The sequence below is a fragment of the Symphalangus syndactylus genome, chromosome 3, assembly GCF_028878055.3.
Source record: "Symphalangus syndactylus isolate Jambi chromosome 3, NHGRI_mSymSyn1-v2.1_pri, whole genome shotgun sequence".
In the NCBI taxonomy this organism is placed as follows: domain Eukaryota; kingdom Metazoa; phylum Chordata; class Mammalia; order Primates; family Hylobatidae; genus Symphalangus; species Symphalangus syndactylus.
In genome coordinates this window covers 151,428,730-151,455,299 of record NC_072425.2, presented here as the reverse complement: position 1 = coordinate 151,455,299, position 26,570 = coordinate 151,428,730, and the positions used below count along the sequence as shown (strand labels likewise).

Below are 26,570 nucleotides of genomic sequence, written 5' to 3'. Positions count from 1 at the left end.
ATATTAGCTGTAGCATCAGGCATTTCCTGAGCAGCGCCTGCAGAATCAATACTAATCCGCTGATCCCATTAGGGGCACCTGCAGATCTGTGGGACAAAGCCTGTCTTTCCCTCTCTTTGGGGGCACTCGGGTTCCTGGGTGACAGAGATGATATGAACAGCAGCTGTCTTAACCAGCAGGTTGGTGTTCTGCATCCGGTCCGCACAGCACACTGACTGGTGCCTGTGTGATGCCCGGGGCTCCCTCTGCTGTCGCCACTGAGCCCACGCCCTCAAGAGTCAGTGACGCTGGTTCCCAGCCTGTTCACAGCACTCACCGTCTCACTTGTTATTGTCATCACAGAATGTCATGTAAACTGTTGAAACAGCGTGTTGAAGTAAATGTGTTGTTTCTATGAAAATTTCATAAGGTGAGTCCAGAAAAAAGTTCTCCAAATTAGGTAAAGACTGGTAGGGAAAAGTCATATTCTAAAGGGTACTACACTCAGACTGCTCACCAAGTGCTCTTCAGCTCTTGAATCACTTTAAAGAAATCAAAACTGGAGTGCTGCGACGTGGCCGATGTCAGACGGTCAGCACAGACCTCCCTGAACCTGCATTGGCTGAGCGGAAGTGCTGAGAGCCAGCAAGCATGGGTCATTTGGATTTGGGAAAAATTAGCATGCATTGTGCAGTCCTGGGGAAACAGCATCTATCGGACAACTGGCTCTGCAAGTTACTTAAATTGAAATGTATGGCATGTATGTATCATTTGGAAAGATTCTTCGCCTTAAAGGACTTCTTTGATTAACCACTTAACTACTGTTCCCAATCTTACTGGGTAAAAAGGCTTTTATCGTCCTCCAGAGATGAGTACCTTGGACAGTGTCTGAGCTTGTTTGTAACCTACCACGCACACGCATACAGGCCTTTGGGAACATTTTGCGTTCACACGTCACCTGCACTGGAGCGAGCTGTGTCATCTCTGCCCCTCCAGACTGAGCAAAGCTTCCCCACCTATACTGCTGGATTGCCCACGGAATCCAACACAGTGCTTTACCTGCCACAGATGCTCAATTAATATTTGTTGAGTGAAATTAAATAAGCTCCTCTCCTCAGGGACTGAGGCATTGCTGAGGCCTTCGTCTGAACACCTGCAGGCTCAGAAGAAAACCTTTCTATGCATTTGCAATCGGCCAGCCTTGAACCAACCTTGCACATGCTCCAGCCTCACATGTTCTGCCCCACCCTGGGCCAATCAGAGCCTTCCCATCTGAGTCCCAGACACCCCCTAGTCCTTATTCACAGCCCACAACACCCTAAAACCCATAGATAAATTCCTCTCTGGAGGTGCCATGGCTCATACCTGTGATCTCAGCACTTTGGGAAGCCAAAGCAGGAGGATCTCTTGAGCCCAGTAGGTTGAGACCAGCTGGACAGCATATTGACCCCCTGTCTCTACAAAAAAGAATTTTAAATTAGCTGGACATGGTGGCACGTACCTGTGGTCCCAGCTACTTGGGAGGCTAAGGCAGGAGGATCACTTGAGCTCCGGAACTCAAGCCTGCAGTGAGCTGTGATCATGGCACTGTACTCCAGCCTGGGTGACAGAGTGAGACCCTGTCTCTCAAAACAAAACCAAATGCCACAAATTCCTGCAGAGCGGTGTCCCCAGCATGGCCGATCTCCAGAGGCATATTGGCCCTTAAGTCAGGACTCAGTTCCACGGGAGGCTGTTTTGTTGGTGCTCTTGCCTTGCCTCTGGCCCTAGGTGCCCACTGAGCTACACTTTCCTCACATAGGACACCCCTTCATCTTCGCAGAGCCCTATGGTAACCTCCAGTTGCTAAAATGGCAGGATCGTTGAAACTTCAGCTCACCCTCCCTATTGTAAAGATGAGGTCAAGGAGGGCAATCAACATGACCCAGGTCCCCGTGGAGCACCTCCCGGACACATCCAGGCCACCACCCTCCCATTCCCATGCGCTGCCCCAGCTTCTGCTCCCCATTCGGGAACCACCCTCCACTCTCCCACAGGGCAGCGCTTGCTTCCACCTGAGGCTCTGAGGACACCCGGGGAGGGCAGGGCACAGCCTTTTGTGTCTCTCTTTGCTGAGAAGCCTGAGACATGAGGTTGGTCACAGACATGGTGCAAGTGTCAGGATGGGAGTTGTGACCGCGGCAGGCCTGGGCCCTACACTCACACACACTGCCCACGCCGCGTCCTGCTTCTCCACGAAGTCCCCCTTGTGCCTCCACCCATCTCCTCCTCCAGCACCCCATTCTTCCCCCCGCTTGCCCCCATCTCCCGGGCTCTCCTGGGTGTGGCCAAGCCATTCGTGCACCTTTGTGCTGATTCTTCTGCCTGACCCAGGGCCTAGAAGCCATTCTGGGATCCTTGTTGGAGACAGCCTGCGACCACAGAAAAACACCGCCCTCCTCCAAGCCCCAGGCAGAAGCAGCAGGCTGCAAGAGGGGACCAGTGCTGGCCAACCTTGCAGCCCCATCTCAGACTGGGGCCCAGAGCTGGGGGCAGGTGCAGCCCACCCCGCTGCCTGGCCCCAGGCCCCCTGCCCAGCCCAGGCATCACGTCCCAGGACCCACCCCCTGCCGGCCAGCTGGCCTTCTCCAGGCTGGGGGCTCTCTGTGTTCTGCCTGATAACTGCCTGGTAATTAGCTCCACGGTTTTGCTACTATGCTTATAATAGCCTCCATTAAAGTTATGGGGTTTTCAAGCCATAATGGCTTCCAGAGTAATTAATGCACAACTGGGTTTATTGCTGAGTTTATTTTTAGAGCTTTTCTCCCTCTTTCCCCCTCCCTTTTCTCTCATAGATGTTTTGACCAAAAAGACTGGATGGGAGCAGAAAGCACCCCACGGCACCCTTGCTCACAGGCTCCGTCCTCCCCTCTCTTCCCTTCCCGCCCCTCCTTCCTGCTCCAGCCTCCAAGCAGGTGTGAGGGCCCTGCAGTGGGGGCAGCCGTTGCAAAGGAGGGTGGCTGTGGTCCAGGCCAGAGGAAGCTTTTGGCCTGTGTGTGCCCCTTACCCACCCTGCGCCTGGCCCAGGTTCGAGAGGCTTGGGGGCCTGGGACCTCTTATCCTATGCCCCCGATGACAGCATAGAGCCAGATGGCCTGGACTCAATTCCGGCTCCACCATTTCCTAATGGTTGACCTCAGGCAAGTTACTCCCCTTCTCTGGCCTCGATGAACCCACAGGGACCACAGCCATGCCTACCGCACAGGGCTGCTGTGACGTTGCAGGAGCAGGTGCATGTGAAGAGCTAAGCCTCATCTTCAGACATCTCTCATGCTATAGGAAAGTTCGTATGAACAACAGTGCAAGCGGGCACAAGGGACGCTGAGCAGGTGCCAGAGTGGGCGAGGGCTGAGAGGCTGCCCCAAAGGAAAGGGAGTGGCCACAGGGACTGGGCTGGCATGACACTCGTCTTCTCTCCTTGGCTTTCTCCATCCTGGTATTAGAACCTTCACCAAAACCAGGAGCACTTGAGAAAGCTCCTTCGAGAGTCTCTGATAACACAGAAGAAATCTTGCTGGACATTTTTGAAGCCCCAGCCAGGCCCAGCCTCCCCATCCTTCATCAGATGTGGCCTAAGATCACACCTGCCAAAGCGTGTCTTGACACACAGTCCCGTGCAACCTGAGCAGTGGCCTGGGTGTGGAGGGACAGGCTAAATCTGGGGGATGTGGCATGAATTCACTTGCATCTCAGAACACAGGACCCAGCAGGCATCCCATGTGGGGTTCTAGGCTCTGTCCCTCACTGGGCCAGCAAAGAGGAGTTTGGGGGCGGACACAGACACACACAGCCTAGAATGTCCACTATCTCCTACGTGCCTGTGATGTTGAACCCCAGTGGGTCTTCCACTCTGCAGGGAATGGGTGGGGGAGATTCTCTGGATAGAGTGGGTCTCTGATGGCAGGGTGTGGGCAGGGGATGCCAGCCGTCCCAGGAAACCACAGTGCTCCTTAATGGAAGACAAATCCTGGTCTTCCACAGGCATCAGAACTATTTGGAGAGAGGACCCGGTGAGGAGAGGAAAACACACTATTTTGGAAACTCAGGGGCTAAAAACCCTTCTCGGCCACAGCGCTCGACTCTGCCTGCAATGGTGAGCACACGTGAGCTGGGGCAGGAGCAGGCAGCACGGCCCCCAGGGGAGGTACTGTCCCTGTCCAACACTGGGACAGGTGGGCACAGCGAGGCCGGCTGGGCTGCCCGAGGCTGCCTGCCCTCCCCACCACCCCCACGGGTTCCTGCTGCATCATGCATGGTGCTCAGCACAGAAGTGAAAAGGGGGGAGAAGAGGATGTGACAGTTTCCAAGGTGGTCAGGAGGTCTCTTCAGCCAGTGTCCTTGCCATGTGAGAGAACAGTTCCCAGGGATGCTACCAGTGGACCCTCTGCAGGACTGAGGACCCAGTGGCTCATTCTCCTCACTTGGGCCCCCTCCTGTTGTCATTTTGGAGGACTGTCTCCCCTCAATGTGGCAGCCCCTGTGGGGACCCCTCTTCTCTTTGCTGCTGCCCAGCCCAGCACCTGGTGCTGTGTCCTGCACAGAGCGGTGCTCCACAAGGACGTCCTATTGACACGGAAGAGGAAGGCACTCTCGTACTTCCCCCCAGGGCCCGTCCCAGAAACATCTCTTCTTTGTCCTCAAAAGACTGTCACCAAAATGCAAATTGAAACCACAGTGAGATACTATCTCACACCAGTCAGAATGGCTATTACTAAAAAGCCAAAAAATATTAGATGCTGGTGAGGCTGCAGAGAAAAGGGAACACTCTGTTGGTGGGAATGTAAATTAGTTCAGCCACTATGGAAAGCAATTTGGAGATCTCTCAAAGAACTTAAAACAGAGCCACCATCCTAGCCAGCAATCCCATTACTGGGTATGTATCCAAAGGAAAATAAAGTGTTTCACACAAAAAAACACCTGCACCTATATGTTCATTGCAGCACTATTCCCAATAGCAAAGACATGGAATCAATCTAGGTGCCCCTCAGTGGTGGATTGGATAAAGAAAACATGGTACATCTACAGCAAGGAATACTACACAGCCATAAAAAAAGGACAAAATCATGGCCTTTGCAGCAGCATGGATGCAGCTGGAGACCGTCATCCTGAGCAAATTAACCCAGGAACAGAAAACCAGATATGGTGCGTTCTCACTTATGAGTGAGAGCCAAACACTGGGTACTCATGACTGTAAACATGAGAAGAATAGACACTGGGGACTCTAAAATGAAGAACGGCTGAAAAACAACCTGTTGGCTACTATGCTCGTACCAGGGCAACGGGATTCATCATACTCCAAATCTCAGCATCACATGCAATACGCCCCTATAACAAACCTGCACATGTGCCCCCGAATCTAAAATGTTGAAATTATTTTTAATATAATAATTTATGGTACATATATGATAAAAAAAAAAAAAAAAAAAGAGAGAAAGAAAAAAAAACCTCTCGCCCCTTTATCCAGGCTTTGATAAGTAGCTGGCATTTTAGGGCTGCACGGGAGTTACCCTGTTTAATTCTGAGAATGACCTTATGAGGTAGGGATCCACAGTACCCCGTTTTATAGATGGGAAAACTGTGGCATGGAGAACTGAAATGAGTTGGCAAAGGTCTTACAGCCTGTGGGTGGCACAGTGTCTCTGCAGTCTGTGCTTCTGACCCCTGCACCCTACTGACTTTCATAAATGGAGCAGCGCTATGGCCCTGTGCCTGTGGGAAGGACAGAGCCCATTCCACTCAAACAGGCAGACAAAAGAGGTCCTCAGGTGATGGACGGTTGAGGCTCCATTGTGGAACCCCCAATGCTGTGTGTTCCAGAGCAGGGCCTGGCCTTGCTGGCATCCATTCCTATACCTGGGTCTCTGGCTATCCGCTTCTGCTCTCTCTTGCAGGTGTCCACCCCCCAGGGTTCCTGACCCCCGCCCCCGGACAGCGACCCCTTCTCAGACTCCAGTTGGGCCGGACTCTCCAAACCTGCTTCCGCAATGGGTGGGTTGTGAGTGCTGGTAAGACCTGCTAGCCAACATTCAGCTGCTCTGTCCTCTCCATGCCTGGCCGGCCCGGCCCATGCCTGTTCTTTTCTCCCCTGTGCTGCCGCCGCCCGTGGCCGCCCCTCTCCTGAACTTACCGCCACTCAGGTAATGAGGAGCCGTGGGTGCAGCCAGCCTTGGAGATGCCGAAGAGACGGGACATCCTAGCGATCGTCCTCATCGTGCTGCCCTGGACTCTGCTCATCACCGTCTGGCACCAGAGCACCCTCGCACCCCTGCTCGCCGTGCATAAGGGTGAGCACGCACGCATGCCCTGCCTGCCCCGCTGGGCCTTGGTAGTGACAGTGACCACAACTGACACGCAGGGTTCTTGCTTTGCACTCACTAAGCAGCTAGGAGGAACCACGGGATCATCTAGGCCCCTTCGTGAGTCTCGCACCCCTTTGGGAATGGGAAGCTAATGGAAGCTACCCACACAGTTTTAAGAGGTCCAGGATGGTAGGTTGGCAGACACCAAGACAACTGCTTTGAAAGAAGAGCTTGTTACTCTCAGCACCCAAGAGGAGGGGGCACACCATGCCCGCTGGGAAAGTGCTGAGGTCGGAGGTGGGAAGTAAAGGGAGTGGGAGGCGGGAAGTGGAGGGACTGGGAGTCTTTATTGTGGTTTTGGTAGGAAGGAAAGTGGTTTTCATAGGAAGGGAAGGGCGACGCACTGTCAGCAGCTGAGCTGGCCCAGAATTGCATAGTCTGAAGAATGTCAGTGGGTTTAGGATATGGGCGTGGTTTCTAATTGTCTGGTATCGCCCTGGGGTGGTTTAGGGCAGCGGAAGATTGGCTTGGGTGGGAGAGCTCCATAAAGGTGGTGGTGGGTGTGAGCTCTGCATCAGGTAGTTTGCATATGAAAAGTGTTTGCAGGCAAGGTGTATGCTGTCACTAGGAATTAGCTAGTCCTGGGAGGGGCAGTCCCTCCCCATATCTGCAAGGCCCCCAAGAAGTCAACGCATCTTAAAATACAGAAAAACTTAAAAAACAAACATCATTAATACACACACATACACAGAAAGACACGCATGCACAACTTCACATGCCATCTCATGACATGCAAGGAAAGCGAGCATTCTGAAGTGGATGGTGGGGGAGGAATAGGATTTCTGGCCTGCAGTGTGCTTTAAACCCTTTCACAGAGAGTACATTGTTTGCCTCCCTTCTTTTCCTGTACCTGGTGGAAATAGGGCTGGAGAGAGGAAAAGTCCCGTGAAGAACTAGTGGAAGAACTAGGGGTAGAACTCCCTTCCCCTGGCTCTGGGTCCTGGGTTGCCTTTCCCTCTCACACTGAGCTCTCTACGCCCAAACCTGCCACGCACCCCACAGCTGGCTGCCCCAGCTCTGCAGCACTTTGTGTCGTGCTCTCTCCTGCCCCCTCCCCGACTTACATGCACAGACTCAACACCTGGGGTCAGGCAGCTGTTCTCCGTTTGCAGTGTGCATGATATTACCTGTCAGTGTGATAAACAAGAAGGCACCAAGCCCATGCAGAGAGAGGTGGTGAGTGCCTGTACCCCAAGATGCAGGCAGTGTCCAAAAATCACAGCCTGAAGTCATGCTGCTCCTCACAGTCAAATACCAAGTCCTGCAAACCCCGAGCTGTTCCCGAAGCTTCCATGAGGAAGAGCCAAGCTCAAGATTGCGGCAGCCCACTGCCCATGGCTGGCACTTGGCGCCTCTCTTCCTGACGTCATCCTCTCCTCCTGACTCTAGCGCCTCTTCTCAGTGCTTGTCAGTTTAGAATCATTGTTATCTTGCAAATGCATCACTCCAGAGGGGTTAAAACTACTATATATAAAGCGACATGATATCGTGTCGATTGCGTTCTTGGCAGAGCTCCAGCGCTGGAGACGTCAGGCTGTTTGCTAAGCACTGATGGTGCTGCCTGAGGCTGGGGACTTGGCATTCTGTCTCCCCAGAGCATGCCAAGAGCAAACGAATGAAAGCTGCAGCTGAGTGAAGTTAGGGTCACCAGGAGGCCTTTAGGACCCAAAATTGCAGACGCCCTGAAGCCAACTGGAAAGGCAGAGCCCAGGAGCACAGGCAGCAGCCGTGCCCTAATGTATGGGGACTTTCCCAGGGCACAGGTCCTCTGCGGGCTTGGGATGATTCGGGTGGCAGAGAGGTGGACAAAATGGCTCTAAACCTCTTCTGAAGGCCTCGGTTTCCAAAACTTTACTGCCCATAGGATAAATTAGGCCTTCTATTCAGGTCAGAACCCTAGACACCCATCCCGCTTTCTTCCACCTTGCTCTTCTCACAGTTTGACCCCAAACTCCTCTAAGCAGTCCCCTTTGAGCGGCGGCATCTGTGCTGGTCGCCTCCCCTGACCTTCAGCAATTGCTGTGTGCCTTGTGCCATTTGCCCATGAGAACTCCCGAAGAACCAAGAGCAGGTCTCCTGGGTCTGTTCAAATGGGCTCCACGCTAGCATCCCACACACCCCACATGCTGCCGATGACAGTGGTGGCTGGAGGGAGACAGCAGAACAGCTGATGCACACGGTCCTCCCCTTTGGTGTGACTTGCTCGTTCTGTCCCCACGGATTGCCTGAAGCCAGAAGGAAGCAGAGTTGGCCACTGCCCTTCCGCAAGAGAGGAAACTGCCTGGCGGTGCTCTCAGCCCTTGGCATGTATCGACTCATTAATCCACAAAATAACTCGATAAGTTCGATGCTATCATTAGCTCCATTTTACAGTTTCTGAAACTGAGGCACCAGAAGCTAAGCAGCTTGCTCGAGGGTTAGGGTTTGTAATGGCAGAACTGAGCAGGGCCTCAGCCCAGGCATCAGGGTTTCTTACCTTTACCACCCGCCAGTGAGCTAGGACAGTGAGGGCCACACCGGCATTGGTGCGCGAGCCCTTCCGATGGAAGGACAGAATTTGGAGAGAAGGGACGCGTGGAAAACAAGAATCCCAGTGGTCCTGATTTCTCCTCTTGCTAGGACTGCTAGGCAACTATGGGCAAAACCCACAAGAATAAAATGCGGTTAAATAGGAAGTTCTGCACCAAGATTCAGAGAATGCCTTACATAAGGCCAGGAGGGAAGAGGCCCCGCTTGACTGGACGGCTTGGGAACGCCGGGGAGCTGCCTCAGGCTCCTGCAGGCTCACAGTGTGCTCTGCGCTGCGGCAGCGGCGCGGCCCTGGGGCTTTGTGGCCTCCACACCACAGGGGGGCAGTGCCACGTGCTCTGCTAGCCCGGCTCTTCTAGCCCAGCCCTGCGCAGAGCAGTGTGGCCGGCTCCCTGCAGATGAGCAGGGCCAGGGAGGGGAGGGGAGGACGCCTCTTCCTAGGAAATCAGCACATTCAGGAACTGAGGATGCAATCCTGGAATATGGGCAACCGCACTCAAATAGCTAGAGGGCTGCAAAGCTGGGGGAGAGGTTATTTCTGTGTCATCAGAACTAGGACCCTCACAGAGTGGATTCCAGGGCTGCAGATGTCAACCTTGGAGCTAACAGGTCAGGCAAGGCAGGGGTCTGAGCAGCCCCTGCGGGGGAGGAGGACAAGGGTGCCCCGGCAGGGCGGGTGGCGCCCTGCTCTGAATCTAGGGCCATCGCCAGCGCCGTCCTCCCACATCGCCTGTCTCCCGACTCCGCAGATGAGGGCAGTGACCCCCGGCGCGAAACGGCGCCCGGCGCCGACCCCAGGGAGTACTGCATGTCCGACCGCGACATCGTGGAGGTGGTACGCACCGAGTACGTGTACACGCGGCCCCCGCCGTGGTCCGACACGCTGCCCACCATCCACGTGGTGACGCCCACCTACAGCCGCCCGGTGCAGAAGGCCGAGCTGACGCGCATGGCCAACACGCTGCTGCACGTGCCCAACCTCCACTGGCTGGTGGTGGAGGATGCGCCACGCCGGACGCCGCTGACCGCGCGCCTGCTGCGCGACACCGGCCTCAACTACACGCACCTGCACGTGGAGACGCCCCGCAACTACAAGCTGCGCGGAGACGCCCGCGACCCACGCATCCCGCGGGGCACCATGCAGCGCAACCTGGCCCTGCGCTGGCTGCGAGAGACCTTCCCGCGCAACTCCAGCCAGCCTGGCGTGGTCTACTTCGCGGACGACGACAACACCTACAGCCTGGAGCTCTTCGAGGAGGTGAGGGAGGTCCACAGTGAGCAGCGGGGAGGGAGGAGGTGAGGGAGGCCCACAGTGAGCAGCCGGGAGGGAGGAGGTCAGGGAGGCCCACAGTGAGCAGCCGGGAGGGAGGAGGTGAGGGAGGAGGTGAGGGAGGCCCACAGTGAGCAGCCGGGAGGGAGGAGGTGAGGGAGGAGGTGAGGGAGGCCCACAGTGAGCAGCGGTGAGGGAGGAGGTGAGGGAGGAGGTGAGGGAGGAGGTGAGGGAGGAGGTGAGGGAGGCCCACAGTGAGCAGCGGTGAGGGAGGAGGTGAGGGAGGAGGTGAGGGAGGAGGTGAGGGAGGAGGTGAGGGAGGTCCACAGTGAGCAGCGGGGAGGGAGGAGGTGAGGGAGGAGGTGAGGGAGGAGGTGAGGGAGGAGGTGAGGGAGGAGGTGAGGGAGGTCCACAGTGAGCAGCCGGGAGGGAGGAGGTGAGGGAGGAGGTGAGGGAGGAGGTGAGGGAGGCCCACAGTGAGCAGCCGGGAAGGAGGAGGTGAGGGGGGAGGTGAGGGAGGCTCACAGTGAGCAGCGGGGAGGGAGGAGGTGAGGGAGGCCCACAGTGAGCAGTGGGGCCTCCGGCTGCGGGGAGTGGAGGGGCTTCCCGAGGAGGGGGTCGTGGGTGTGGAGGCACGCGCGGGGGAAAACCGGGAAGAGGTGCCGGGCTGGGAGCGGGGCAGGCAGCAGAGAGCCAGGGAAAGGGATGGAACTGCGGGCTGAAGCATCCCCCACAAGTTAGGGGGAAGGCAGCTGGCTCTGGAGCCCCAACTATATTCCTGGCCCTAGAGGTGTCCTCTGAATGGGTCTGCGGGTAGGTCATTCCACGTGACTACCAGAAACCTCTTAGGTGGAATAGTTTGAGCTTGCCTGAGGATATGGGCTGTGTTAGTCTGGAGGAGAAGCAGAGTCATTTCACAGTCTAAAGTGGGGAGACTGAAAGGTTTTACACAAGGGAGAAAACAGCAGCAGGGCATGTTGAAAAGGTGAAGACCAGGCCGTCTGAGAGGTCAGGTCTCGCCGGCAGCCCAGGGCAGGTTCTTGTCAGGTGCCCGACCCATGGGATGGGCCCTGGGGGCGGGGCTGTACTGGACCCCCCGGGTGGCCTCGGCTGGCCAGGGGCATAGAGGTCGCTGAAGGATGTGCCCCCCATGGGCACGCGCGTCCGTCCTCATCTGCAGTGCCGGCGCCCTGACTCTGGACCCCCCACTTGTAGATGCGCAGCACCAGGAGGGTGTCCGTGTGGCCCGTCGCCTTCGTGGGTGGCCTGCGGTACGAGGCCCCACGGGTGAACGGGGCAGGGAAGGTGGTCGGCTGGAAGACGGTGTTTGACCCCCACCGGCCATTTGCAATAGACATGGCTGGATTTGCCGTCAACCTGCGGCTCATTCTGCAGCGAAGCCAGGCCTACTTCAAGCTGCGAGGTGTGAAGGGAGGCTACCAGGAAAGCAGCCTCCTTCGAGAACTTGTCACCCTCAACGACCTGGAGCCCAAGGCAGCCAACTGCACCAAGGTGAGACCCTCCGCAGAACTGACAGCTGTGATACAATGTCGCAAGTACATCCAGACCCTCCCTACAGACCGGGAGAAGGAAACAGAGGCCTCGAAATAGCCTGGGCTTTCTGAAACCCCCTCCCAGGAAGGGGCAGTTTGTCACCTGCAAGGCAGCGACACTGCAGACAGGCAGGAAAAGGGAGAGCAATGGCCACCGAGGAGTTATAACCTCCCACAGAACAGCTGTGCTCCAGGACCTCTCTACTGAGCACTCATGCACACACACATGCCTACGCATGCACACATGTGCACACACACATGCAGGTGCACACACATGCACACACATATGCACATGAACATGCACAGACATGCACATACATATGCACATGAACATGCATACATATGCACACACGCGCGCACACACACACATACTTGGGAAGTCTTGGGGCTTCTCTTTTCTGTAGTTCTAGACTTCCCATTTCCAGCAGGTATTCTGAAGGCATCACATGTACAAACAGCAAAAATGAGGGGGTAGTCTAGAGCCACAAAAAATAAAAAACAATTGAGAAAATATTGATGGAACAATTGAAAAACTCTCTAAGGAAAAGGAGGGCCAGGAGAAATGTTTACACAGTGTGGGAGGGAGCAGGGAGGCAGCAGAGGTCAGGGGCCTGTCCCATCATGTTTTGCATCTCTGGGCACACAGATCCTGGTGTGGCACACACGGACAGAGAAGCCAGTGCTGGTGAATGAGGGCAAGAAGGGCTTCACTGACCCCTCGGTGGAGATCTGAGCCTCAGGATGCAGGTATGGGCATGACGAGGGTGGACCACACACTGGGCAGGGTGGCACCAGGTTGGGCCGAATCAACTGTCTCATGCTTTTCCTCTTGGGCTTTCACTGTGGAGGACAGGGCAGATGTGGGCAGGAGTGGAGGGCGTCACCACAGTCCCCTTCCCACTGGGCCACCTGAAAGTCCCCAGGCATTAACTTTCACCCACACAGCTGGGTCCTTCTGCCACCGGACTCTTCAGAAGGCGTCACCTTCCAAACACCTTGCTGATTGTTCTGCTGGCAGTGACGCCTGCACCCCACAAGGCACTGCCATTCAGACTTTCACTGGCCAGGGTCTGTCCCCCCAAGTCTGCCTCTTCCTCTGTGGATTCCTTCACCACGTGGCCGTGGCGAGGACTCACAGACTCGCTGCTCCACAGCAATGAGCCCATGGCTGTCACAGTGAGAGGTAGCACAGAGTGACAGCACAGACCCAGAGCCCACCTCAGCTCCCAGGACCCCTGCTCCTCACTGTTTGACCTGACTTGACTTTCCTGGACCTCGGTTTCTTCATCTGTGAAGTAGGTTGCTGAGGGCACCTAGAACAGTTCATGGCACTTAAATCTCATCAGTGTGGCTGTTTTTATTCAAGTCTTTAAAGCCCTCTCTGGAAGTAGGCCACAGGATCCACCTACACTTCAGAGGCAAAGAAATGATGTTGAGCGAAGCTAAATGAATGTTCCAAGGTGACACACTGGCACAAGTGAATTGTGCTGAGTGGTTGGCAAAGCCAGGCATTTTCAGGGGCTTTTCTGTGATCTTATCCTGTCTCTTAAAAGCAGCTGGTACTCCTGACTCCCTACTCTAGGTTATGCCAAACAGAGGTTGAGGCCTGAGACAGACATTTGTCCCCTTGCCCTGGAGCTAAGCAACAGCTTCTGTATCGTGTTTGCATCCGCTTGCCCGCAGGGGACCACAGGGCGTCACTCAATCACCTTGGCCAGCGCCACTTAGAATGCATCTGTACGGAGCCTCACTTCTGCCTCCTGCCCTCACTGCCCTCACTGGAAGCACCTCCCCCACCTGCCCCTTAGAAAGGCCCCCACAGGACCTGGGGGCCTGGGCTTTGCAGAGGTCCTGGTGGCCCTGCCTGGCCGTTCCCTCCCCGGCCCCACACTCAGCCAACACCTCACTCATTCCTCCTCTCCCCTCACAGGAGCCTCCTCCTCAGACCCTGTTCTTGGCCTTCCATCCTCTCCCCACGGCTGACGGTCCCTCCAAGGCCGACTCCTAAGGAATCACCATCACCCTCCTTTCTATTCTGGGGGCTTCTGAGAGAGCCCAGCCTGATGCCAGAACAAAGGACAGAGAATTTAAGCACAGAAATCCCAGACCTGTTGTTCTCTCCATCCAGCGTGACCAGGACCCGAGAGACCTGATGACCAGGGTGGGGTGTCCAGCACCAGCCAAGCCGGTGCTCCAGCGCGCCTCCCCAGAGCTCCCCGCACTGACGGGGCTGCAGGAGCAGGTGCAGTGGGCGCCCACACCGGCCCTGCAGTGATGTGGGGTGGGAGGGAGATGAGAAGACCCCGCAGTCAAGTGGAGCATGTGGCTTTTCCTGGCTCCCTGTCCCTGGGCTCAGCACGACCACACAGGACACCCAGCCAGGAAATTCTGAAGACCAGAGAGCAGCCCACGGGCATCACGAGCGCTCTGCTCCTCTCCTGGGCCCTTGCTCTTCCCGAGAGCTGCCCCCAAATCAGACATACCTCTGTGGCTCTCCTGGTTCATGTTTACAGAGCATAAGGCTGTCTTTGATCCCAACAGGCACCCAGCCCTGCATGGGGGAAGCCTGGGCCTAATAGGCACCCCCTGTACCTCAGGCTGTGGCGGGAGCAGAGTCCCCTCCTCCGGCCCCTCTTCCTTTACCCCTTCTCCTCCAGCACTGGCAAAGGGGTGGGCTCTAGAGCCAGCACAGGTCACTGCCTGACCTGGACTAAGAACCCCACAGCCCCACTGTCCACACACTGCCTCCCACCGCCCCCCTCGGCTGCTGGGCCCCTCGCCTGGACTGGACTGGGGAGGGAAGGCACCTTTTCTTGCAGCTCTTCAGAGCCACAGACCTCAGGGTGGAGTGAGTCCGTGGTGGGCAGTGGGCAAGGCGGTGGGTGGTGGGCAAGGTGGGACCTCCAGCAGCCTGGAGAGAGGAGGGAGGTCAAGGCCATTCCCTAACTCCCCCCTGCCCCTGGTCTGAGGAGGAGGGGTTCCGGAGTAGCAGAGGGGCTGGGGAAAAGGGGGCAGGGGCTGATGGGACACTGAGCCTGAGCACACTGCTTTGGAAATTATTCTAAACACAAAAAAGGGAAAGAAAATGTTACTTCTCCCTAAGTCAGGAGCATGCAAAGCTAGCCCACCTCATGTCCAGCTGTGCACTTTCCACCCTGGAGAAAGAACAGTGTGCCTCAAACTACTGCCCTCCCCAGGCCTCCCTGGCCCGCTAGAAAGGGCTGTGACTCCCCCAGGCCCGGCCGGGCTCTCTAGTGGTGATCTGGCTCATTCTCCTGCAAGTTGGAAGCACAATTTTCCCCCAACTGGAGGAAAAGGAAAGGGCCCCAGCCTACTGAAGAGGTGTTTCTTTTTTAACTAACGGCCTCCCACCCCATTAAGACTCACCAGGACAGGTCTGAGGGCCATTCAGAACCCACTCCCGCGTGGGTGGGTGGGTGGGACTCAGTCCAGAGACCTAACCTTCAGAATATAGCATTGGTTGCCTATTCTGAGACGGATTTAATCTCCTGCAGTATTCATGAGACCACCTGATGGAATCAGATCCCTCAGCCACCTTGCAGGACGTTTTCCCCAGCCTCTTACACCCTGGATGTCACTTTAGAAACCAAGCCTGGAAGCAAGTGGGGTGGCATGGGAGAGAAGGGAGGAGGTGGGCACAGGGCTGACCTGATGTGTGGGCACTCCACTGTCTCACTCACAGAAGCCAGCGGAGTGCCAAGGTCAGCTTGGCTGGTCCGAGGCCTCTTAGCCAAAAACCCAGGGTTCATTTTCAGGACATTGATAATGAACAACAAAATGGGGACTTCTTTTGGCAGATGCTAGGTCAGTTGTTTTCACCTAATATCCTCTTTTAGCTGCATGTATATTTATTTATAATTATAACCCTGGTGGACTGCAGCCTTCATCTTTGTTGGGAATGAGTTTGTTATAAATCAGAAATGGGTCCATGATGATGATTGTTTTCCAAACCCAGTCTGTTCCCTGCCCCCTCACTGGCAAGCCCCACCACACAGGAGTGAGGCCAGGGGCTAGGAGTTCCAAGAACAGAGGCTGGGGTGAGGGGGGCACCCAGGCAGCTGCATCTGGTCTGTTTTAATTTAACTGTATTTAATTTGCTTTCAAAATTAAAAGTCAAATACAGTTTTTAACAGTCCTAATCCTCTTCAGCCCTGCCTTATTTTGTTCTCATTTATTAATTTAGCTACCCAACAAGTATTTATCAGGTGCCTGTTATGAACAGGCATTATTCTAGGAGCCGACACACAGCAGTGAGAAAACAAGGCTCTCGTTTTCAAAGAACTGACCCCACTGGTGAGGAGACAGGCAATAACGAATGCATGTTATTTCAGATGCAATCCGTTGTATGAAGGATGAGGCTGAGTCAGGGAGACAGAGGTAGCAGTGGAGAAGGGTCAGTGCTCTGTAGGGTGGCCAGAAAGGCCTCCCTGATAAGGTGACACTTGAGCAAAGCAGCAACACTCTGACACGCAGCTCCCTGGGTCCAAGAAGAAAGAACTCTCCACCAGGTGGAACAAGTGTTGCTCAGCCTGCTCACAGATCAGCAGGAAGGCCATCTGGCTCGACTGGGCGGGGGCTGCTGGGGGCAACAGCAGTGAGGGATGTGGTGGGCATGGGAGAAGGGAGTCCCCAGGCACCAGGTGAAACCAGAAGGCAATAGGTGGTCCAGTACGGAGGACTAACATAATCTATCCATCTCTCAGAAGAACTGCCCTGCTCCTGTACGGAGGATAAATGGAGAGGGCAAGGGCAGGTGGAGACGTGGCTGCTGCAATCATCCAGGCCAAGATGCAGTGGGCTGAGTGGGGGCATGGGGTTGGGGCAGAGAGAAGCAGTCAAATTCTGGCCAAGTCTAGGAGGCAGAGCCAGGAGGATCTGCTGCTGGGTTGGATGTGGGAGATAAAGAGAGGGGTCCAAAATAGCCCGAGACACAGGACAGCACTGCCGTTTCCAGATACGGGGCTGCATGCAGGAGGGGTAATGTGGGGAAAGGGAGCTCTGTGTCAGGTACCTGTTAGACACATGCAGAGGAAAAGGGGCCCACACACCTGGAGCTCAGAGGCAGGCAGCATCGGCGGGCGCGGGTGTCGAACCTGTTTGCAAACCACAGGTGCACGGGCGATACCCTATGCAGTGAGTGTGGACAGAGGAAAGAAACAGCCCAAGGAGTGGGCCAGAGACCCCCAGCATTCAGAGGCTGGATATGAAGAGGGATCCTCCAAAGAGACCTAGATGAGGCCATACCGTGTGGAAGATAATGGAAGAATCTTTAGTCAACGCTGGAGAGTAAGCTCTGCCAAGAGGTACTTCGATAGAGAAGCTGAGCAACTAACTGGCGGAAAAGAAGGGCGAGAATAAGAAGCTGGTGTAGGAAGACCTCACCTTAGGAAACCAGTGTGTCCTGCTCAGTCTGCGTGGAAGTGTGATCCAAGGGGCTTCCATTCCAGTTCCATCGCTTTCTGACAGAACCCAGCTCATACACAGCTTCGCAGAGGCACACACTCAGGTAAAGTGGGGCAGAAGACCCTGCACGTGGCTCAGGCCACACCCAAGTAGCCTGGGTCTCATCCACATCTTAGCCCCATGCTTGCCATTCCAAGGCAGTTCCAGAAGAACTGGTGAGTTTGGGCAAAACCAGGGACTCTGCCCCATCTTGTTCCCAAGCCACTGTCCACAAACTTCCCTTTAATAAGCTCCATTCAATAAGCCCTTGACCCGGCTCAGCTGCTGGGCTGCACACCCCCTGGGCAGCCACACACGGGCAGCAAGCCTGCCGGCCTCAGTGAGCTCCACGGCTCCCCATCCCCCAGCCCACCTTCACGGGCTCCCAGAGCTCTCGCTGTGCAGGGGATGTGTGCGCTACTTGACTGTCTGACTCTTACTGGAGATAATTTGGTTTTGGCAGTAGATGCCAGATGTAGTTTGTGAAGCATAACTCAACCCCGCAGTTAACTCATATGTAGCGCCCTTGACTGTCTGGCAGATTCTCAGCCCCGCCCACCAGCATGAGAATGAATTTGCATTTGACCTGTCTTCTCCAGGGCACTTCCAATCCAGCGACATCTGAAGGGAAGTCGGGGTCAGGAGGGGAGTTATGAGGCCAGGATCATGGCCCACCCACCCCAGGGACGGTCCCCGTCTGGATCCCCAGGCGGCAAGTGGGGCCCAGTGGGAACCTGACCGAGAAAACCAAGCTCTCAGACAGCCTTCCCCTCTGGCAAGAGTGGCACACATGACCAGAGACTATCACCAGAGGGGCTGCGATTCAACGCTATAGCTTTACTGCAACTCAGGACAGTGAGCCCGAGCCAGGTGTTGGGCCCCAGAACAAGGCTCAAATTCGGACGTGGACACACCTCGAAGGAGGGCTGCTCCGCCCCTGCTTCTCGGGCGTGGGGGCGGGGGGCGGGGGCTGCTGAGCTGGGCCTTCTGCCCTCCTCCCTGGATGTGCAGACGTGGGCCATGGCTTCTGCCAGGACTCACATGTCCTCCTCACTGAACACCAGAGACACTCGCTGACTCGGGAAGACACAGGGCTGAGGATTTCTGTTCCTCCAGCCCAGCCTGTCACCCTGTGGGATGCAGCGAGTGGGAAGGGAAAGGGGAAGTCACATGTTTCTCACGCCGAGTTCCTTCCAGAATCCCAAAGAAGGCTCAGAAGGTTGTGAAGGAAGAACAAAGTCAGCTCAGGTGAGACACCCCGTCCCCACCCTCTACACTGGTGACACACCCAGGATTTCGGGGATAAAAAGGGGCCATGAAGGATGTGGCCAAGCCTCCCAAGAACCAGCAGAGAGCACGCCCGAGTCCAGCGGATGCTTGCAGCGTGTGACGTCCGGCGCAGGGGCACGTTTCGGCACTTTTTCTGAGGGCCAAAGGCTGGGCGATCTGATTAGCTGCTCCCACCCTAGAGACAGCCCAACAGCCTCGGCACAAGAGCAGGGCTGTAGGAAAGGTATCATCAACAAAGCCAGGCCCACAGCCATCCCACCTTTCCCTGCAGGCTTAGGGTTTTGAGCTAAGGCAGGGGCAGCCTGTAGCCCCCAGTCCCTGAGGCTGCAGTGAGTGGGGTGGGGCAACAGCCACCAGGCTTCAGGTCAATAGGACGCGGCAGAGTCTCCCATGGGCTCCAGCAGGAGGGGGCGCCACCGCTCACTTAATGTACTGGTTCCTGCCCAGGTGGGGGGTTTCTGTGAACTGTAATGCAGGGCCTGCCATCGTCTCCTCAAAAACGATGACCTGTGGAGAGAGGGCCTGGCTGGGAGGGCAGCTGAGGTCTGTCCTGGAGCCAGGGGAGGTGCTGAGAGGTGGCAGGGTTAGAAGGAAAGGGTTTGAGAACCAGGCTGGAAAGGACAGGGACCAACAACTTGTCCGCAGCGAGGAGGAGGGAGGAAGAACCCGCTGACACGCCCCTCCACCCTGACCGAAGGCTCCCTGGGGGGCAGGTGGGCAGGGCGTCTTGGGGAACAGGAAGGGGCTGGAAGCTCCCACCTGGTTGATTCCGCTGCTCAACCAGGGACCTGGGAGGTAGAGCGTCTTCTGGGGTCCAATGTTCCAGTAACGTCCAAGGTTCTGGCCATTGATGAATACAACCCCCTTCTCCCAGCCCTTGAAACAGAGTGGGAAGGGTGTTCATCTACCACTACAGCCACAGCAAAAGTGGAGGGAGACATACATGCGTGTTTCTCTCAGGTCCAGGAGACCAAAGCGAGCTGTGTCTGGACAGCCATGAGGGTGAGCAGGTGGGATGCTCTATTTCTGGTCCCCCTAGTGCCACACCTCCCAGGCATGGCCCCCAAGCTCAGACTGCACGTGGGAAGCATGAGGTGGTTCTTCTGCTCTGAGCCCACTCCTCTGGCCCAGGGAGGCCCCAGTGGCCCTCTCAGACCCTCTGGGCACAGAAGCCACCAACGGCTCTCACCAAGCTCATGCAGCTTTGGCTCAGAGCCAAGGCGGGAGGGAGGTGGGAGAAAGTGGCAGGGAAAAGGGCGTTACCAACCTCCAGCTTCAGAAAGGTGTCACAAGGGGTGGAGCTGATGGACAAGCTACCCAAGAAGAAAGCAGGCAATGTGGGCGTTTCTGGGAGGGAACTCCATTTGTCCAGGCCGAACCTAAGGACAGAACACAGGGCAGGAGAGGGAGGAGGCCCTTCCTCAGATCTGGTCCCAGTCCTGCAGCTAATTCCCCATCCAAGGCCCCCCACCTCTTAACCAGGACACAGAATGGCGGCACGGTAGGATGCTGGGAATTCCTGGTCTGCAAATGTGGCTTCTAGTGCAGGTGCCACCCCTCACCTCGGCCAGCCGATCTGACCCCTGGGGACATTCACACCTGGGTGCGGGCCAGGCTATGGTGCACCAGGACCCCAGGGCCCCGCCGCACAGCACCGTACTTGTGAGTGCACGCGCTGGTGCTGGGCAGGGACCCACCTCTGAAAGAAGCTCTTCTTCATATCCAGGCTGTAGATTCTGAATTTTTTCAGGGGTGAATCATTCAGATAGAGATTTCCAATTAAGCCTGTGGAAGGGAGGCAGGACACGTGGGTAGCCCAAAGGCAGGGGCCGAGTTGGCTGGGCCAGGGCCACGAGGGGAAGCTCTGGGAAGCTGGGGTGAGGGGTGCTGAAGTGTACGCTCCCTGAGAAGCTGTTCGCCTGCAAGCAAGGCTCCCTAGCAACTCTATGGGGGATGGGAAGGAGGAAGACCCTAAGATTTGCCATGGGAAGGACATAGAGCTGAGGCGTTACAGGGCGAGAACAGCCTCTGGCCTCTCTCCAAAGGAAGTTCCAGATGACCGAGAGGGTTCCGGCCTAGCTGCAGGGCCAGTTTCACAGACCTAATAACTCAGCCAGAGTCATCTCTGCCACCTCGGGTTAAAGCTGTGCATTAGGAGTGTTTGGACTGTGAGCAGATGGCACACTCCCTCGGGCATCCAACAGGGAAGAGCTGTGTCCCCTTGAGGAGCCACTCATCAGTGTCCCAGGGCTGGGCCAGCCCTGCCAGTCTCAGATTGCAGAGCTGCTGAGTGGCTAGCTTGGGAAGTTGGAGGCCGGGGACTGTGGAGAGGCTTCGAGGGGCCTACAGACTTTGAAATGGCAGGTGCAGGTGTATGTGGGCACACACATTTCTCAAGGGAGGTCTGTGACTTACAGACATTGAACTGTGATCTAGAGGACAGGACTCCACAGTATGGGGCCCAGGGGACCCTCAACAAGGGCTCAGGGAAGCAAAGTTAGGAACAATGGTCAGGCTAGTGCTCCTTCCAACTCCCAGGAGAACAACGGAAGTGAGGACAGACCCAGAGAGGGAGCTGTTTAGGGTAAAGGAGTGTGGACCTGGGTGGTGCTAGATGCTGCTCTTGAGGCCCATCTAGAAAGGCCCTGATCCCCAGCATCCAGGCCCCAGTGTTGCTTTCCTGGAAGGCTACCAGACGGCTCTCGGATGAAATGTGGACCAGTAAGAGTCCTTCAAGTTTCCTCCATTACAAACGCAGACACCATGAGAGAGCTGGGAGGTCACCAGTGTTGCTCACCACAGTCGCATTCATTTTTTTCTGAGTTCTTTTTTTATAACACCTGAAACCACCCACATTTAGCTAGATTTTTTTTTAAAAGGAAGGGCTAAATTCGGGCGCGGTGGCGGGCGCCTGTGGTCCCAGCTACTCGGGAGGCTGAGGCAGGAGAATGGCATGAACCCGGGAGGTGGAGCTTGCAGTGAGCTGAGATAGCGCCACTGCAGTCCAGCCTGGGTGAAAGAGCGAGACTCCGTCTCAAAAAAAAAAAGAAAGGGCTAAATTAAAGCATAAAAGATTTAGTAGGCCAGGAAACATAAAGCAAACTGGCAGCCTATTCCCAGAGGGGTGCGCTGTCAAGAGGTGTTTTGTTTGCTGTATGTCCCGCATCCTCCTCCCCCGACATCTGAGATAAGCTGTGGGTTTCCCAAGATGGATCAAGAAGAGAAATTCAGTGTGTGGAGGCCCAAGAAGGCAGGTGCCTTTCCTTGGATCCCTGGAAATCCCATTCATTGCTCCTCACTGCCGTCCCCCAAGCAGACATCCTTGCAGAAGCCGACTGCAGCCCAGGGGAGACAAGAGGCCAGCTCAGTGTTCACAGCGTTTATCACGAGCACGCAGACGACGCACACGTGCAGTGCTAACGGGACGGGGGCCACAGCCCAGTGGAGCTTCTCTGGCCCGCTCAGAACTGGCCTCATGTTTGGGACAACCCAGCCTCCACCTCCCTGCAAGAGGCCTGCTAGCATAGAGAAGCAGTAGCCACCTAGTGTCCAGCACGGTCACTCTCCTTCCCACACATTCTGGGACCCACCTTTGCGCTGGTCATCAATATTCTCCCCATAGTTCACTCGCCCACGATTCTCCACCAAGATCCTCAGCACGGTGTAACCCTGCCGGGAACACGGGGCTGTCAGAAGGCCACAGCTGCCCCTCAGAATTTGCTTGTGGACCCCAGTTCTTCCCTACGCTCTGAGGATGGGAGTGCACATCCCAGCTGGGCAGAAAGCCATGCTCGCCCTCTCCACCTACAGCTTGTGGGTGAGGAGCCACGGGTCTCCCAGGTCTTCCTCAGTGACTCCCCCCAAACTTCCTCGAAGCAGCGGGGGCTGTCACCCAGCTCCCAAAAACAACGAACCTGGAACAGGGGGACAGTGATCTTCGTTGTCTTGTAGTCCAAGAATCCTATGGATACTGTGTTCACAAACACCTGCCAAAGGGAACAGACAGGAACATCCATGACCAACAGGAGGAGGGTAAGCGGGGCCTCCACTAGGACACGAAGGGCAGCGCTGCGTGCCTGTGGGCAGATGAGGGGCCAGTGGGCAGAGCAGACATGATGCCCCCACGAAGGCTCACAGAGTTGACTCAGAAGGGGCCATTTTCACACACTGGTAATAGCTGATTCTCAGGGGAGGGCATGAGACGCCTGCTGCAGAGCTGCTCACCAGAAAGTCACGGGAATTTAGAAGAGAAGCTCCTACCTGCCCCCGATCATGCACGTGGCCACTGAGGATGCCAGACGAGGTGATGCTGGTCTCATAGAGGATGTACCCGAAGGACTGCCCATTTCCCCCACTGACCGGCAGGTTCTCCATGTTGATGGGCTTTTCAGACTTGATCGGCTGCGTACAGAAGAGATGGAGGGGCGGGCAGGCTGAGGAGGAGCGGGGTCACAGACAGACTCTGCCTGGGGGCTGGCACTGGGGTGGAAGCGGAGGTTTGGCGGGTGTTTTCTGTTTTGACTTCTCATTGCACTAAACATACAACTCTCCAGGGTGACGGGGAAGAGGGGTGGGACAAACGGGTGTGCACCAGCAGAGAGCAGTCCGCAGGCAGGGGACACACATCACAGCCTCAGTCCACTGGAGGAGGCACCCCCTTCGTGGGGAGGGGACAGCCTGTTCCTCTGCCCCTCACTCTCCTCTCTGAGGCTGGAGGAAGGAAAGGCCCACGGGGCCACCTGCTGTTCCTCAGAGACTTTGTTTCTCCCCTTTCACACTCCAGCATGAGTTTGTCCTCGTCCCTCTGAGCTCCAAGGCCGGAGAGCAGACCCCAGAGCCACCAGGCGCTGGCCTGCCTCCCCCCACACCCCTGTCTGGAGGGGTTCCAGGCCGTGCTGCCCCGACGATTGCCCCCAGCACTCACCTCCCCCATGTACTTGAGGGCGTCCCACAGAGACAGGTACAAGACTGGCGTTATGGGCTCATATGACATCTTGGGAAGAAGGTCAGGTGGGGGAGGGAGAGGGATGCCTGCAACACACAGAAAACAGGGTCATCCCCAACGGACCCAAATGTCACTGCCTGCTTGTCCTCCCCACCCGGCTCCCATCCACAGACCCAATGTGCTCCCGCGTCCCAACACCAAGAGGAACAACAGGCCAGCTCTCAGTACCTGCTGAGGCCAGGGGAGGAAGGCCAGGCCTGGGGGAAAGCCAGGGGCGTTCTCCCGTCCTCCATGGGAGATAAGGAGCCTTAACATCTGTAACAGGTGAAGCCGGCAAGACGGAAACAGCCTCACACACCTCCCTGTCCTTGTCTAGGACATTTTTGCACACAGATCAACCGGGGTCGAGGTGGGACAGTCAGGAAGTAACTCTTTAGGGGTCTGAGAGCAGAAGCGAGGGCCTGAGTTGGAACTTGAGTCTGCTGTCTGCTGGGTACCTGAGATGGAGCCGAAGAAGTCTCGAAGCTTCATGTACTTGGCCGTGTAATCTCCGGCTTCTGTCAGCACAGCGTCATAGTCTGCAAGACACCGGGCCCTGTCATGGTCATTCCCGTCCCCAGCACAGCACAAGTGGCAGCACGAAGAACAGGGAGAAGCTCGGAAGGGCCGCAGGTCTTCATCTCAGCCATTGGGGAGGCAAGACACTTTTGAATTCAGTCGAAATGCTGTAAACATGAAAGGCCATGCAACTACAACAACTGTCCATGAGGCCGGGTGCAGCGGCTCACACCTGCAATCCCAGCACTTTGGGAGGCCAAGGCAGGAAGATCTCTTGAGGCCAGGAGTTCCAGACCAGCCTGGGCAACATAGTGAGACCCCACCTCTACAAAAAATTTTAAAAATTAGCCAGGGGTGGGGTGCACACCTGTAGTCCCAGCTACTCAGGAGGCCGAAGCAGGAGGATCACTTGAGCCCAGGTATTTGAGGCTGCAGTGAGCTATGATCACACTACTGCACTCCAGCCTGGGTGACAGAGTGATACTCTCTCACAAATTCAAAAAAACACAAACTGTCCATGATCACAGCATGGTCCTAAATTTCTAGCTGCAGGTGTAATTTCTACTTTCTGAGACTCTCAACCTAAAGGAGGCAGGATTACACCTCCTCAAGGGCCTGGGCAGGGAGGGGAGGCTGCCGTCCCTCCCTGTGCCCCTAGGGCGGTCTCCTTCCACTTCCTCTGGCCAACCTCTGCCAAAGAGGCCTCTCTGCAGAGTGACCAGCTCACAGGCACACCACCTGCCTTGAGGCTTCCCTCCTTTGGGAGTGTAACATGACCCTCCAGGCGAAGCCCCTACCTTCTCCAGGTACTCTATTGCCAAAGATACTGAAGGTGCCAGAAGTTGACCCTGAGGGCCTCTCCATAGCAAGCCCCAGCCACGCCCATGCAGGGCAGACCAGGGAGAGCAGTGCTGACGAATACTTGCCGTAGCTGGTGACATCTGACTTGTAGTCATGGAAGTGCATGGCTCCATTCATGAAACCAAAGTTGGTGCCTCCGTGGAACATGTAGAGGTTGATGGAGGAGCCGGCGTCCACAATGGCAGACACGGTTTTTAAAACCTCTGCCAGAGGAGGGAGAAAGGGGATGTGCAGAGTGAGTTAAAGTCTGAGATGAGCCGGTCCCTTCACGACTCTCCTCTTTCCCAGTCCCACCTCAAGGCCAACTTTGTCACACTGTCCTTCTAGCTCTCACTAAAACCCCAATCACAGAAGATTAGGGGTGGAGGAGAAAGTGTGGGCCAGAATCACGGCCCCAGAGCTCGAGCCTCCAGTTGTCTGTAAATCCTGGTCAAGTCTCTGGGCTCCATGTGGACCACCTGCAGCCCAGGTCAGCCATGGCCTTCCAGCCAGCACAGTCTCCGTGTGAGTCTGCCTGACCAGGTGCATCAAATGCACAAAGACGGGATGCATGCTTAGAGAGAAAACTCTGACACCTCCCCTCTTCTACCTTTGTTAGGAAATGAACCATGACATAACAAGATCATAGCAAAGGAGAAAAACAAATGGTTAATAAATATATATTTTATTAATATAAATCAAAGAAAGGCAGACTAAACAATGATGTACTGAGTAGACGAACACTGAAAGTGATTTTAATACTCAATGTTGCTGAGTCTGTGGGAAATGGGTGCACCCGTTCAGCGGCGGTTGAAGCTGCCGTCTTTCGGGGGCTTAGCGGTGAGCATGCGCATCTACACGGTGCTGAGGAGCAGCTGTGCCGCTCATGACAGGGAAAGCCAGGTGCGCAGAGCGCAGGCTCCGGGATGCCCACCGAGATGGCATGCGCGTAACAGAACCACCAGAAACAACCCCAGGGACTGTGTCCACAAAGCGTGGTTTAGAATGGGGCTCTTCACATTCTCAAAAACGGTCATGTAAATCTGTATTTGGTCATGCAGAAAGCTGTCCGTATGTGCATTAACTGGCACAAGCAGGTGACATGCAGCAGAGTGTGACTGCATCTGTCTCTATCTGTGTGTGCGTATACAGCTGTCAGAGATACATAGAGAACTGCCTGCATGGTATACATCCAAATGTTTTATCTGGGCTCTGGGAATTTTATTTCTTCTCTATACTTTTTCTGTATTTTCTGGATGTTTGCAATAGGCATGCATTACCCTTCTAATTACAAAAACACGAACAAGCAATGTTAAAAGCCCTCTCATTCATCAAAGTGTCAAGAAAAATGGCTCAGGAATATCCAGAGCCAAGTTCTGCACACAGATAATCCCAGCAGCCTTGCACCCCCTATGGCTGACTTACATTAGTTAGCAGGTGACTGAAACTCATCCTCACTTCTTAAGTAGCACACATGCTGGATGTAGTAACTGCAAGCACTCACCAGAAGAATCCAAGATATTGTGAGGGCCTCCCCACGAGTCAAACCACCCCGTCCAGTACTCCATCACCATCTTGGGCTGAGTCCCCTGGACACCACAAAATGAGAGTTAGACAAGCAGGCTGGCCAGACAAAAAAGAGGGAAGCCCTTCGTGGACGGGAGCCCCAGGATCTCTGCCCTCTCTACTCTTCCCTGGCTGCATACCCACTGCCTTAGAGGTCTTTGGAGGTGGGGCATAGGTGA

The 26,570-nt window shown here is 55.7% G+C and overlaps 2 protein-coding genes across 6 annotated transcripts in view; one reads left to right on the top strand and one right to left on the bottom strand.

The window, feature by feature from the left end:
• B3GAT1 (beta-1,3-glucuronyltransferase 1) overlaps positions 1-15,889 on the top strand; it is a 33,298-nt gene extending 17,409 nt beyond the window's left edge. For 2 of the 4 annotated variants that reach the window (XM_055273850.2, XM_055273851.2), the window contains 6 exons: positions 5,910-6,006; positions 6,156-6,302; positions 9,656-10,164; positions 11,392-11,688; positions 12,376-12,476; positions 13,660-15,889. In XM_055273850.2, coding sequence (XP_055129825.1) covers positions 6,003-6,006; positions 6,156-6,302; positions 9,656-10,164; positions 11,392-11,688; positions 12,376-12,462 — 1,044 coding nt within the window. In that variant the 5' untranslated portion in view covers positions 5,910-6,002 and the 3' untranslated portion in view covers positions 12,463-12,476; positions 13,660-15,889. Of the gene's footprint in view, positions 1-5,909; positions 6,024-6,155; positions 6,303-9,160; positions 9,516-9,655; positions 10,165-11,391; positions 11,689-12,375; positions 12,477-13,659 lie in introns of those variants that run through there. The other 2 variants (XM_055273852.2, XM_055273848.2) reach the window with 2 other exon arrangements.
• Positions 15,890-18,009: 2,120 nt separating this feature from the next.
• GLB1L2 (galactosidase beta 1 like 2) overlaps positions 18,010-26,570 on the bottom strand; it is a 45,773-nt gene continuing 37,212 nt past the window's right edge. The window contains exons 9-20 of one of the 2 annotated variants that reach the window (XM_063635693.1): positions 26,330-26,414; positions 24,912-25,049; positions 23,925-24,005; positions 23,407-23,513; positions 22,743-22,883; positions 22,397-22,468; positions 22,073-22,151; positions 20,180-20,267; positions 19,750-19,861; positions 19,242-19,358; positions 18,907-18,989; positions 18,010-18,694 (exon numbers count right to left, since the gene is read on the bottom strand). In XM_063635693.1, the coding sequence (XP_063491763.1) occupies positions 18,658-18,694; positions 18,907-18,989; positions 19,242-19,358; positions 19,750-19,861; positions 20,180-20,267; positions 22,073-22,151; positions 22,397-22,468; positions 22,743-22,883; positions 23,407-23,513; positions 23,925-24,005; positions 24,912-25,049; positions 26,330-26,414 (1,140 nt within the window). In that variant the 3' untranslated portion in view covers positions 18,010-18,657. Of the gene's footprint in view, positions 18,990-19,241; positions 19,359-19,749; positions 19,862-20,179; positions 20,268-22,072; positions 22,152-22,396; positions 22,469-22,742; positions 22,884-23,406; positions 23,514-23,924; positions 24,006-24,911; positions 25,050-26,329; positions 26,415-26,570 lie in introns of both variants that reach the window. The other variant, XM_063635694.1, reaches the window with a different exon arrangement.